Source organism: Aptenodytes forsteri, unplaced genomic scaffold (assembly GCF_000699145.1).
Source record: "Aptenodytes forsteri isolate BGI_AS27 unplaced genomic scaffold, ASM69914v1 Scaffold485, whole genome shotgun sequence".
In the NCBI taxonomy this organism is placed as follows: domain Eukaryota; kingdom Metazoa; phylum Chordata; class Aves; order Sphenisciformes; family Spheniscidae; genus Aptenodytes; species Aptenodytes forsteri.
Genome location: NW_008795525.1, coordinates 306963 through 318852, shown reverse-complemented (window position 1 = coordinate 318852; position 11890 = coordinate 306963). Strand labels below are relative to the sequence as shown.

General features: G+C 55.7%; 1 protein-coding gene across 1 annotated transcript; it reads left to right on the top strand.

Annotated features, from left to right (window-relative positions):
• The first annotated feature begins 47 nt into the window (after nt 1–47).
• RPS11 (ribosomal protein S11) lies at nt 48–2410 on the top strand. Its single transcript, XM_009281980.2, has 4 exons — nt 48–183; nt 416–491; nt 1196–1325; nt 2236–2410. Exons 3-4 carry the CDS (start codon nt 1210–1212, stop codon nt 2357–2359), a joined length of 240 nt encoding a protein of 79 aa, XP_009280255.1. The 5' UTR covers nt 48–183; nt 416–491; nt 1196–1209; the 3' UTR covers nt 2360–2410.
• Nucleotides 2411–11890: the final 9480 nt, after the last annotated feature.

Sequence of the window (11890 nt, the reverse complement as noted above, 5' to 3'; positions counted from 1 at the left end):
GGTGCCGTGACCCGGAGCTGCCGGTGATGCTGCCCTCTCTCCCTCCCTCAGACCGAGCGGGCCTACCAGAAGCAGCCCACCATCTTCCAGAACAAGAAGCGGGTGCTGCTGGGCGAGGGTGGCAAGGAGAAGCTGCCCCGCTACTACAAAAACATCGGCCTGGGCTTCAAGACTCCCAAGGAGGTAAGGCACGGCCGTCTGCGGGACCCAGGCGGGGGCAGGGCTGCCCCCCTCCTGGTCGTGCTCCTCGGGCTCGGCATCTGCTCTCACCGCACCCCAAAGGCCGTGACGGTCCTGCCAAGTGTGTCCGCTCGTAGGCTGGCGTAGGTGTGGCTCCGCTGAGCACGGTTGCTGAGCTTCGGTGCTGCCCGAGCTGTTTGTCCATCCAAATGCTGGCAATCGTTTCTCTTTGTAGGCGATTGAGGGCACCTACATCGACAAGAAGTGTCCCTTCACTGGTAATGTCTCTATCCGTGGCCGAATCCTGTCAGGTGAGTTGTGAAGGTTCCTTAAGGAGTAACGGTACAGGCGTGGTCCCGTGACTGCCCTGAAGCGGGTAAGCAGTCGAAGCCCACGAGCTGTGAGCGTCGGTCTGGAGCTGCCTGGGAACTCCGCTGTGGTCCTTGAGCTGCACATGATGCTGTTCTCTCACGATGGTCTTCCAAGTCTCATGGTGAAGGGGCTTTGACGACAGTGCCGTATGGCTTTGCTGATGCCCAGCGAAAGGACCAGTTGCTGGCAGCTATCCTTCCAGACGTGCTGTTCTGGGGTGCAGATGTTGATGTAGTACAGTAGCAGATAATGCAGGGAGCACTGGTTCTAGGAAAGGTGTTACAGTGTGCTTAGGGGTCTTCAAAAAGACAAGAAAAATAATTTGTTTTGTAATACAAATTGGAGTCTTGTAGCCTGGCAGTGAGAAAGCCCTTTTATCCTGGTAGAACTAGGGTCCCAGAGCACCCCTGAAAGGACGTGTTTACAGTTTATTAATGAGGTAGATAGGGAGAAATTACTGGAACTGAAGGGTACTGCCTTCGGGTGTCAGATACCACTCGTCCCTGCTGATCCTCTTGGATAGCTCTTGTAAAAATCTCTGTCCTCTACTAGTTACAACCCAACTCTCCAGCCCGGTTACCGCTGGTCAGTGTGTGCTTCCTTATGCTCATCGCTGTCACGTCCCCCCGCTTCTGTCGCCCAGGTGTGGTTACCAAGATGAAGATGCAGCGCACCATTGTCATCCGTCGGGACTACCTGCATTACATCCGCAAGTACAACCGCTTCGAAAAGCGCCACAAGAACATGTCTGTGCATCTCTCCCCCTGCTTCAGGTGCGTGCGAGTCCCCGCGGTGACGGGGGGGAGCGTTGCCACGTGGAGAGGAGGCGTGTGGCAGTGCCAGACGCGCTCCGAATGTCCCATATACGTGTTTATATATACTGTTTATAATGCTGAACTCGGCTTTTCTGTGGAACCTGCAGTTCTAACGCTAAGTGTGCACGTCAGTGTGGCACGTGCAGTCTTACTGCTGCTTCTGACCTGGAACCTGCTTACTGGTGGTGATGTCTAAACTCACGATGGTCTTCAGAGCCCCCGCTGGTGAGGGGGGCTGCTGACAGTGCCGGTGGCAATTGCTGAACCGTAGGACAGGTTCTGGTCAGTCTGCCTGTTACCGTACACCATTACAGCGTTACAGTACTCAAGAAAGGGTAAAAACTGTGATGTTTCTGAAGTAAACGCTGAGGCCAGAGGGGCCAGGTTCAAAGGCTGATGGTTATTTTTTGTCTACCACCTGTTTCCTAAGCCCGTCTTTGGAGTGCAGGTTTCCAGAAAAACCGGGACTGGCACTGCAGTGCAGCTGATTCTGCTGAAGTGCTTTGAGCCTGTGTGTGACTGGGAGGGAAACTCCCTGTCTCTGAAGGGTTTCCCTTCAATGCTCGGCACTCATCCCGCTCTTGAAAAGCTTGCGTTGAGCCTTGTCTCGAGTTGGAGCTCAGTGTGGAGCGATGGACTCGCAAGGCCTTGTGGCAGCTGCGGGGGGGCGACTGCTGCTTTTTAGGCACGCTCGTCTTTGCAGCACGTAAAATAAGACCACCCTGCTCTACGACTAAAGGTATCTGAGGTCACTTTCTGTGCTGTGTTACTCGATGGCATCGCGCAAGGCAACGTGTGTGCCACAGAGCAAGCCACGTGTAAACACAGAAAGCTCGGAACCGCTGAAATACCACTGATGTCTTTGCAGGGATGTCCAGATTGGGGATATTGTCACCGTGGGAGAGTGTCGTCCCCTCAGCAAGACTGTCCGGTTCAATGTCCTCAAAGTCACAAAAGCTGCTGGTACCAAGAAGCAATTCCAGAAGTTTTAAAAACAGCGTAAGGAAGATACGCAGGACAAATAAAAGTTTTGTAAAAACGTACCCTGTGTCTGTAATCTGAAATAAATAGCGTGGGGACGCAACAGCACGTGCGGACTCATCGGACTACGGAAGTGGGCGAGATGAGTGCACCTCTTGCGGAAAATGTGAGAGTATTACGCAGATACTGGTTCAGAAATTCCAGGTTTTCTGTTCAGAAATTACGAGAGTTTGGGTGAGGGAGAAGGAGCGAATGTTGTGCCTTCGATAGAAAAGGGCCACGGTCCCCATCTGCGGAGCTGGCACGCAACCTGACCGGTACCGTGAGCCGTCCGAGGTGCGGCATAGCCAGCCCCCACACAGCCTGTGCATCGCTCTTCTCCCAGGCTTTGTATTCCAGGACAGGCTGAAGACAGATTTTTAATGTGTGGAGAACCCGGGTGCGGTAAAAAAGGGAAAGGGGACACGCTCTGGCTGCTTTTAGTTACTTTCTGGAGAGTTCTTGGGGCTTTCCAGTGCAATACTGATTTCTGGTACGCCATTTCACTCCTCCCCAGCATAGCTGCAGGCGGGAACAGATTGGAGGTTACGTGGTAATACGGTTTAGAATGATGTAAGACCTTTTAGTGATAACAAAGGCAGTTGTGACTATAAAGATGTTTCTCAGAAATCCTAAATGTGTATCTAAAGAGAGATGCCGTGTGGTGTTTTCACACACAAGGTGTCCAAGGCTGTGGTGCATCGGCAGCTGAAGGGAGTGGGAATTAATGCTAAAGAAACTGCTCTTGCTGCAGATTTTTTTTAGAGGCGATAGTTCCTTGTGGTTCCAACAGTCATAGGAAACCGAGTAAGCCCTTCTGTAGGAAACTGATCCCGTGTTCGGGGGAAAAGCCGGGAGGGAGCGATGGCGTGACCCAGTACGGATGAAACTCTTGTTGTGGAGCAGCAGGAGAGGGTGTATGATGAGAACCAGAGGTGGAACAGTCAAAATTCAGTGTTTTAAGCCCGCGTAGCTCAGCTGGCAGCATTACCTTAACCCAGGGCTGGCTCTGGCAGCGTTGCCGGTTGAGTTAGTGCTGGAAAGGGCAGTGGGAGCGGTTTGGTGCCCCACAGCTTGCAGAAAACGCTGCGTCGTGGTGACTCCTGTATTAGCACGCGTCTGGCTTGCGAAAATTTAGTGTTTGTGTGAGAGCTTTTGGTTCCTGCTGCCTTGTACCTTTGTGGCAGGGATGTCCGCTTACGTCTGGGGGGAATTCAGTGGGATTTGGGAGGAGTGCTCGCTCTGTGGCGGGCTGGAGACATTACCAAAAAAGCCAATCTCTTGTCAGTCCCATGGAGTGAAGATAGGACCCAGCACTGCATGGGTCTTTGTACCTAGATGTTTTTGTTAGTGCCCACTGATCAGAAAGCTTTTAATAAACTCTGGGTCAGCTTTCACTAGGATACGAGTGAATGTTTCCGGCAGCAGCCGGGTCAGACGGCTTTTCCCTGTCTGTGCGGGAAGGGCCCTGCCTGCCAGGCTTCCCAGCAGCCTTCCCCTCCTTCCACGGGGCTCTGCCTGAACTCTTTCTCTCTTTATCTTGACGGGGATGTGTCAAACTGAACCAGCCCGGTCTGTCCGGGTGGCTGTTTGCGATGTCTGCACGCAGTCGTGCTATGGCTGTTACCTGTGGGGACCCTCAGACGAGGCTGCGGGGGGGGTTGTCCGCGTGGGGTTGTGGTGCCCGGAGGTTTCTCTGCCTAAATCCACAAGCCTGGTGGGAGGCTGGGATCAGGGCTGGGGGAAGAGGAGGAGCAGGGGCCCAGCTGGTGGTACAGGATCCCGGCAGAGCTCCGGAGCTGACATTCCCGCCCGGGCTGGGGGATGTCGCAGCTTCGCTGGTGTGTCGGTGCTGGAGCAGCACGTGCGTCAGCTCCTCTGCTCTGTCACCCGGAGCTCAGCTGTGCCGTCCGCCTGGGGCAGAGCGGGCGGGAGGCAGCAGGTCGTGCCAGACCGGTGAAAAGGAGGTGGCCGGTGCTTTCCAGAAGTCACCGAGGCAAGGGCTGAAATGGGTAAGCCATGGAGCAAGCGGGGGAGCACCTCTGGAGGCACATCCCTGGGTGCCGAGGAGTCAGGCAAGAGCCACATATGGGAGGGCAGCAGGAAAGGTGGTGGTCTCGGGGGGACTCTGGGGTGCAGGAGGGCTCGCAGTGCGGCTGTCTGGCAGAGCGTTGGCCTGGCTTTGCCCCTGGCCCGGGCAGCTCCTCGGGGATGGCGTCATCTGCGGCTGTGCTGGGAAGGTGCTGGGCACATCGCAGCAGGAGCCTGCTGCCCTGCCGTGACCTCGGCTGAGGGATGCCTCGGTCACTGCCTCCACACCAAGCAGGTCTAGGTAAAATGGTAATTATTCACCACTTCCACAGACAGCAAGACTAACTCTGGAAGGTCTGTGTCCCGCTGGCGTGCTGTAGCAGCTTCCCCAGCGCAATTGCTCCCTGGGGATCCAGTGTTCAGCGCGGCTCTGCTTGCCGACTCTTGGCAAGAGCACGTCAGCTTCTGCCACTGCAGGAGTGTGTAACCTGTCCCTTAGAAGCTCTTGGAGGAGAGAGATCAGGCAGCTTCCAGCTTGCTCAGAAGCTACTGAAGGAGCAGCAAGACTAAGCAGCGTCTGGGGGCGGTTGCACGACCCGGTGGAGCTGATCTGGTGGCTTGCCGCTGTCGAGCGGAGAGGGTCTCGCTGCCCTTCCTCCATCTCCTGCCCAGCAGGTTTCGCTCACTAACCAGGCAGAAAACAGCCAGCTTTTCTTCTCTCCAGGTCATTTTCTGCTGGTTCAGTGAGTTGAACCAGAGCAGCGAGAGGCGAGGGAGGGGGCCTGGCCTGGAGCTGGGGGGAGTGGGAATAAGTGGCCTCGTTGTTAAATCTGCTCCCCCCCCTTCGTTAGTGTGGCCGTGTTTGATGAGGAGGCAGCTTGGCCACTCAACCAGCAGCTCCCCGATCCAGAAACCTGCTCCTCCCTCCTTCCACGCACCCGTCGGTGGCTGGAGGAGCCTCCGCTCACCGGGCTCTCCGTGTCAGTCGTCACACCAAAGGCATTTGACTTGAGAGCTGAGTGGGACCCGTGCACTTATCTTTGAAGAGATAAAGCTACATTGCTAGTATCCCCAAACCTCTTCTGGAAATCCTAATTACACCTTCTAATCAGTCCCCAGTAGGCCTGCAGGCCGTCCGGTTTTGAATGTTTTCACTGGGGCTGGTGTCTGCTCTGAGGTATCTTCAAATCAACAGAAAGGCTCAGGGGAAAAAATTTCACTGCTTTCACTGTGACGGATTATGAGCCAAAATTTCACCAGAGTTACAGTGAACATGGTTAAAGGTTTTAAATGAGAGCTTAACTTAGCCGCACTCCGCATGAGGAACCTTGTTGTCTTTGGCGGTTTAAACGAAATGGCTCCTTTTGCTTTCAGAAATTATGAACATTTGAAAATTGCACCAACGGCGTCTCCAATAAACGTTCTCATTAGCTGGAGCGGAGGCACACGGTGTTGGTCTGTTCTGAGGACGGAAACCTTCCATCGCCACTGCTCATCGACAGGCACATCCAATAAACGTTCTCATTAGCTGGAGCGGAGGCACACGGTGTTGGTCTGTTCTGAGGACGGAAACCTTCCATCGCCACTGCTCATCCAGACAGGCACAATGAATATTTGTGATGGTGTCTCGAAAGCAGCCCTGCGCTGCTGGTGCGGCCACGTCTGGGCGCTGGGTGCCGTTCGGGTCCCCCAGCGCAGGCAGCGAGAGGCTGGAGCAGACCAGGGGCCCTTCCCACCTGTGTCAGGGTGAGGGGACGGACCCCAGGGCAGAGCGGAGGGGCAGTGGGATGAGCAGCGACCAGCCACGGCCCCCGTTTAAGCCACCAAGAGATGACCTGTGTCGTTAGCGGTGAGCTGGTTTCGTTTTGATCCCATGTACAGACACAGAAAAATCTCATACGCAGCTCAGCCAATGAAGCTTTAAAGGTTGCTGAAAGAAATTAATGCTTCAGCCTGGTTTTAATGGAAAATAGATCCTGGCCAATTAACTTCTGGAAGGAGTTTTATTTAGCAATTGCATAACGTTGTCATTAAAAATGTATCAGCAAATCACAGAGTAAGTAGGTTACAAAGTGAGTAGATTTCCAAATATATCTGTTAATTGATTTAAAATATTAAATAGTTTGGAACTAAGGGTCTGTCCGGATCCTAGCAGAAGCTGTCCTCCTGGGTGAATATTGCCAGTTATCAGAAAAGGAATATGAAATCACCACTGACGAAAGCTGTGTATCTTCCCCAGGCAGACAACTGCTTGTCTGGCTGTTCCTGAAACCTGCTGCCAGGTTGTACCCGCGTTACGAGATCCATGCCGCCAGGGAACTCGCAATCCTGCGGCTCTCGGCATCCCCGGCTGCATGAGCGGGGACGGTCTGCCAGCAGCGGGGCAGCTCTACCGAGCGTGCATGGCATGTGAGAGCATCGCTGGTGGAAATGCCCCACAAAGTGCTTTGGAAACCTGGTGCAGGTTCAGGGAAAACGTGCAGAAGTGGGTTGGAAATCGTCTTGGAGTTGGAGCTGAGAAGCCAAACTGCTTAGCTTAAACACAAGGCGGCTGAAAAACGGCTTGATTCAGTCTTCGTGTTCGTACACGGGGAGAGTATACCTGACCCTGCAGTCACGTGCCTTCACCTCGAAAAGTAAGAAAAATTAGTTATGATTGTGAGAAACCAAAGATGGGGGAAAAAAAGACTTTGAACAGCTTCCCTCAGGGGCAGCCTCTTGTTGCACGAACTATTTTAGCTCGACTTCCAGTCCGCAAACCAAGACTCAGTCTAGGCCACGGTGTGTGATGGGCATGAGAATTGCTGAAAATGGCCTTGGAGGGATCCTTCCCCAGCAGCTGGAGGTTCACAACTTTTCCTTCACCCCAATATGATCACAGCAAACGTGCTCGTGGTTTTCAAACTCACAGGCATCAGCCTGCTGGCTCACATCTTCAAGGCAGCATCCCTTAGGGAGACGGAACTGGTGCTTAATAAAACCAAGCAGATGTTACGACTGCAAATATAAGAGCGAGGTGTTGCACCCACGTCGTGACAACCGGAGAGACATCTTGGAGCCCACTGTCAGACATTCAGCCATCTCTCTGCAAGGGCTTCCAGGTATGCCTTCAAAACCACCGACCACGCGTAAAGCCAGGGCTCAGTTCCTGCGGCTGCCCAGACCTCCGAATTGGATCCGCATGGGACGAGGGCGGCTCGTGCTCTGCCCTCCTGCTTCGCCCCGGCGCGACTGTCCTGCCTGGCATCCCCACTGCCCCACAGAGGGATGCAATGGACTGGCTGTCACCAGCCCGACCTCATCCTCTCTGCTAAGTCAAGCATCTGCCGTACAGGAGCATCCAACCAGCTCAGGCGGGGAGTAAACAGCACAAATACCGTCCCCAAAGCTCTCGTTCCCTCCCTGTCACACACAGAGGGAACGTTTTTCACCAGTGAGCCAGGGCCCTACGCCACTCTGCTTTGTTACCAAACACGTCCCTAAATCCTTCCCATCTTTTCAAAACCAGCTTTGAGATATTTGCAAATAATAAACCATCTTCCTGCAGTGCGGAGGGACACCAGCGCTCAGTCTGACAGCTCACGCATACGGCATGGAAAAAACACGCCTCCACCTCAGAGCGGGAGGGTATTTATAAAGCCTTTGTGCAAAATTTCTGCCGAGGTTCCCTGTTTGACGGAGGCACATCTGCTGCCTGCCGGCATGAGCCCGAGCGGGGGCTGTGAGAGCGCTTTGCCTTGGCGTTTCAGAAAGGGGGAGAGAAGAACATTTCATATTTAGCAGTGGTTATTTATGAATTAGGAAAATGAATGCTTTTGGTGCCGGCTCTGCCGGCTGCATAGTGAGCAGGTGTGGCTGGTAACGCATTTGCAAGCTCTGGAGGAGGAAGAGGCAAAGCCAGGAGACACCGCCAGTGTAGACAAAGGGCCGACTATTGCTCAGAAATAACCAAGTGACGGTGGAGATGGGATTAATTCAACTGAGATTAAATTTAACTGTATGTGGAACAAGGCCATGCTCTGCAGACTAACAAAAAGATGCTTTTCTGTATATCAGTATCTTGTCTGCTACAAATGTGCAAAAAGAGGGCAAAAATTTCTCCAGGGTGCCTACTGCAAAAGATTTCATATTAGCTGAAGGCAAGTGCTGGAGCTGTTGCAGAGGGCAGTGGCAGGACTTCACCTGGAACGGCACCTGCAGTTTCAGCATCCCAGGTACCAGAGAGGCTAACTCAAACCCCAGTGGGGTCACAGAAGGACTGCCAAAATAGCGGGGGAAATCAACAGCCAACTCTAGGAGCAGCAACTTACTGTCCAGCCTGTTTTGCTGTCTATAACTACCACGGAGAGTAAACAGGAGGAGAAAACAGGGCGAATGGGGAAAACATAGTGCAGTTCAGCTAGATCATGATCTTGGAGCAAAAATGAATGAGTTTAAATCGGTCACAAATCGATCTGAACTGGAAATCAGAAAAAAAGCCTCAGCACCAGGGTTGCGAGGTCTGGAACAGCTTCCTGGGGATGACGGGGGCAGAAACCCCGAGGATTTCAGCCTGGGTGGGCTGGAGGCAGCAAGGACCCAGTCCAGGGCGATGGACGTGAGGCCACCAGGCTCCACCGCAGTGACTGCACGGATGGTGAATACCTGGGCCGGGCAGGCGGCATCTCCTTCAGCCAGAGCAGGAGGTGTGGGAGGGCATCCCAGAGGCTCTCCTGGCAGTGCCAGCCGGGCACGGCGTCCCAGGGAAGTGGCAGTGTGCCTGCACGGGATGCCCTCGGTCTGGAGGAGGTGTGGGTGCAGCCGGTCCCTCCAACGGCACAAGGGCCTGGAGCGGGAGGGAAGAGCCGCCCACGCTGAGCCATTTCCACACCTGGATCCCATCCAGCATGGAAAAGGCAAAGGCTTCCCAGTGTGGCTGGACCTCGCCACAGCTGCCCTCGGTGCACAGTGCCCATCACAGTGGCTCTGGCTTCCCGGGCAGGGGAGGAATGGGAAGCAAAGCGCTGGCAGCAGTTATGGGTGTGCGTTAACATTACATCCTGTGATGAAAACAGCATTGTGACCGTGGACCCCCACAACTTTCTGCAGCATTCCCATTTGGTCTCTCTTTCCCATCTCTGTTGCATTGCTTCCTAGTGGAAAGTCAAGGGAAAGCCCATGTGAATGTGTACCAGCTGCTGGTCCCTGACCTTTGCTCCCCCTGGGGTACTGGAGCCCTCAGCACCGGTGCCCAGTCCCCGTGGAGGCATCGGCACTGCGCAGCAGCTCACCCTCGGCTCCTTCCCAGCAAGCTGGAGGGACTGAGCTCCTTCCCGGGGCTGGCAGGCACTTTCCTCACCTGCACCTCCTGCACGTCCCCCGTGCCCAGCGCGGCTCCTGCTCCCCTGCATGAAGATCCGTCGTGAAGACTGTCTACGTGAAGCCCCAGCGTCAGCCCAGGAGGCCACATCAAACCAGCTGCAACCCCAGCCTGGACACTGTCCCCAGGCACATGCCCAGCCTACACAGGGGATGCCACTTTCTGCTCCCTTAACATGCGCTTCATTAGAGGGGCCCCATCTTGCCAAGGGGTCTGGGTGGCACCGGGGACGCTCCATTTCCATCATCATTTCTACTCTGCTCATCTCGGCATCTCCCCACAGTTCCCCCGGCTGAGGTGTATATGCTGGTCCCCTGCACAGCAGTTTCTGGGGTGCTGATGCTGCACCCCATATTCCCCAGGACAGTGGGAAATGCCTCCCAGCTTTACACCAATGCTGTTGTGGCTGTGGGCTCCGGTGCCTGCAGAGCTGCCTGCCGCCTGCCTGGGAAGCCGCATGTGCCGGGGCCAGAGGGCTGTTTGGGGCAGGAAAGGCAATTTGGAGACCTCTGTTCACAGGGCAGCGCTGGGCAGCCCGGCAGTGGATGCCTGCCCCAATACACCGGAGAGGGCGGTTGTGTGCCAGGCTGGAACATGCCACGGGCATCGGGGACACTGGCTGGCCGCAAGCGTGCACACCTCGGCAGGGACAGGCAGTGGAGCAGGCAGAGAGTGGCTCCCGGCAGGACATGAAGCCACACGCTGCTGCTTGTTCCCATCTGCCCATCCCCGTAGCACTGCAGCATTCCAGTGAGATGGGCAGGACACTTGTCCCCGTGCCACAGAGCAGGAGCCAGCAAGACACCAAGGGTCAGGAGAGGACGAGGGATGTTGCACTCAGACCACGAAGAGCCTTTGTGGGGAACACCAGGACCCTGCCCTGTGTGCAATGGCCACCACACCATGCGGGGGACCACATTCCCCTGTACCACTGGTGACAGTCACAGTCCCTGTGCTGCGAGGGACAGGTGGGATGGAGAGACCCCCCCCCAACCCAGGACATGCAAGGCAGGTCTGGCAGCTCTGTGGTGGCAGCAGCAGAGGACCAGACCCCTCCCGGGGCCGGGGACGGCTCCGTGCCCCAGACAATCGCAGGCTCCAGAGAGGTGCTGGTCTGGGACCCTCCCCCCCCAGCAGGGACGCCAGCCCAGATGGTCACGCTGCATCAAAACTCTTGACCGCAGTGACACCAGGAGCAGCGCTGTCTGGGCGATTTTCTCACTTCATCTGTCAGGTTTATGTTAGAGCTTTTCAGTGCCCAAGGAAGCCGGGCAGGCAGGAAGAGCACCAAAATCCTGCTAAACTCAACTGGGGTGAGCTAGAACTTACCAACAAAGGCTTAAAGGACTACAAAGGTAACTAACACCCATCAACACCGCTCTGCAGAGCGCGGCTCTGATGGAGGTTTCAATGTGGAGGTAACCAGCATTGCTGGGGGTGGTGAGGCCCCGTGTGGTGTCCGCTGGGACATTAACGTTAGGCACCACTGATAAAAACGTATTTCCATGTAAAGACCTGGAGAAGTGATGGATCCCATGGAAACAGCTGCCGGTGGCAAGGAGCCCCCTCCAACACGGCTTCCCTCCCCGGGAGCCCCAGCCAGTCGGGGTCGTCTACAGCATTTTAATTGTCACCTGGATGGGAATTTAACATCACCATCGGTACAAGTGTATGGCTGGTGCCCAGGCTGGGGGTATGGTGGCTAGCAGGGGGGACAGGGGATGCTGAGGTGCTCCGGATGGGGTGTCTGCCATGCAGGACCTGGGGCAGGTGCCTGCCTGCATGGTGGCTGGCTGCGGTGCCCGGGCAACAGCTGATGGATGGAGCGGGTGCTCCCCCACCACAAGCCACCCTCTGCGTGGCCACACGCACTGTCATCTCCCAGCCCCTCTCCGGAGGGACCCCGGTCACGGCGAGACCGACGGGAGGAGGAGCAGCCACGCACCGGCTTCCCACGTCCTCTCCCCAGGAGCTGACGGAGACCTCAGTGGGTCCCCGTGCCCCGACCCCCATGTGCTCCCCCCATCCCTGGAGCATCCCACCTCCGTGGCATGCAGGGGGGCTGTAGGGGGCGGGAAACAGCCCCGATGCCTCTCAAGGAGTGGGACACCGA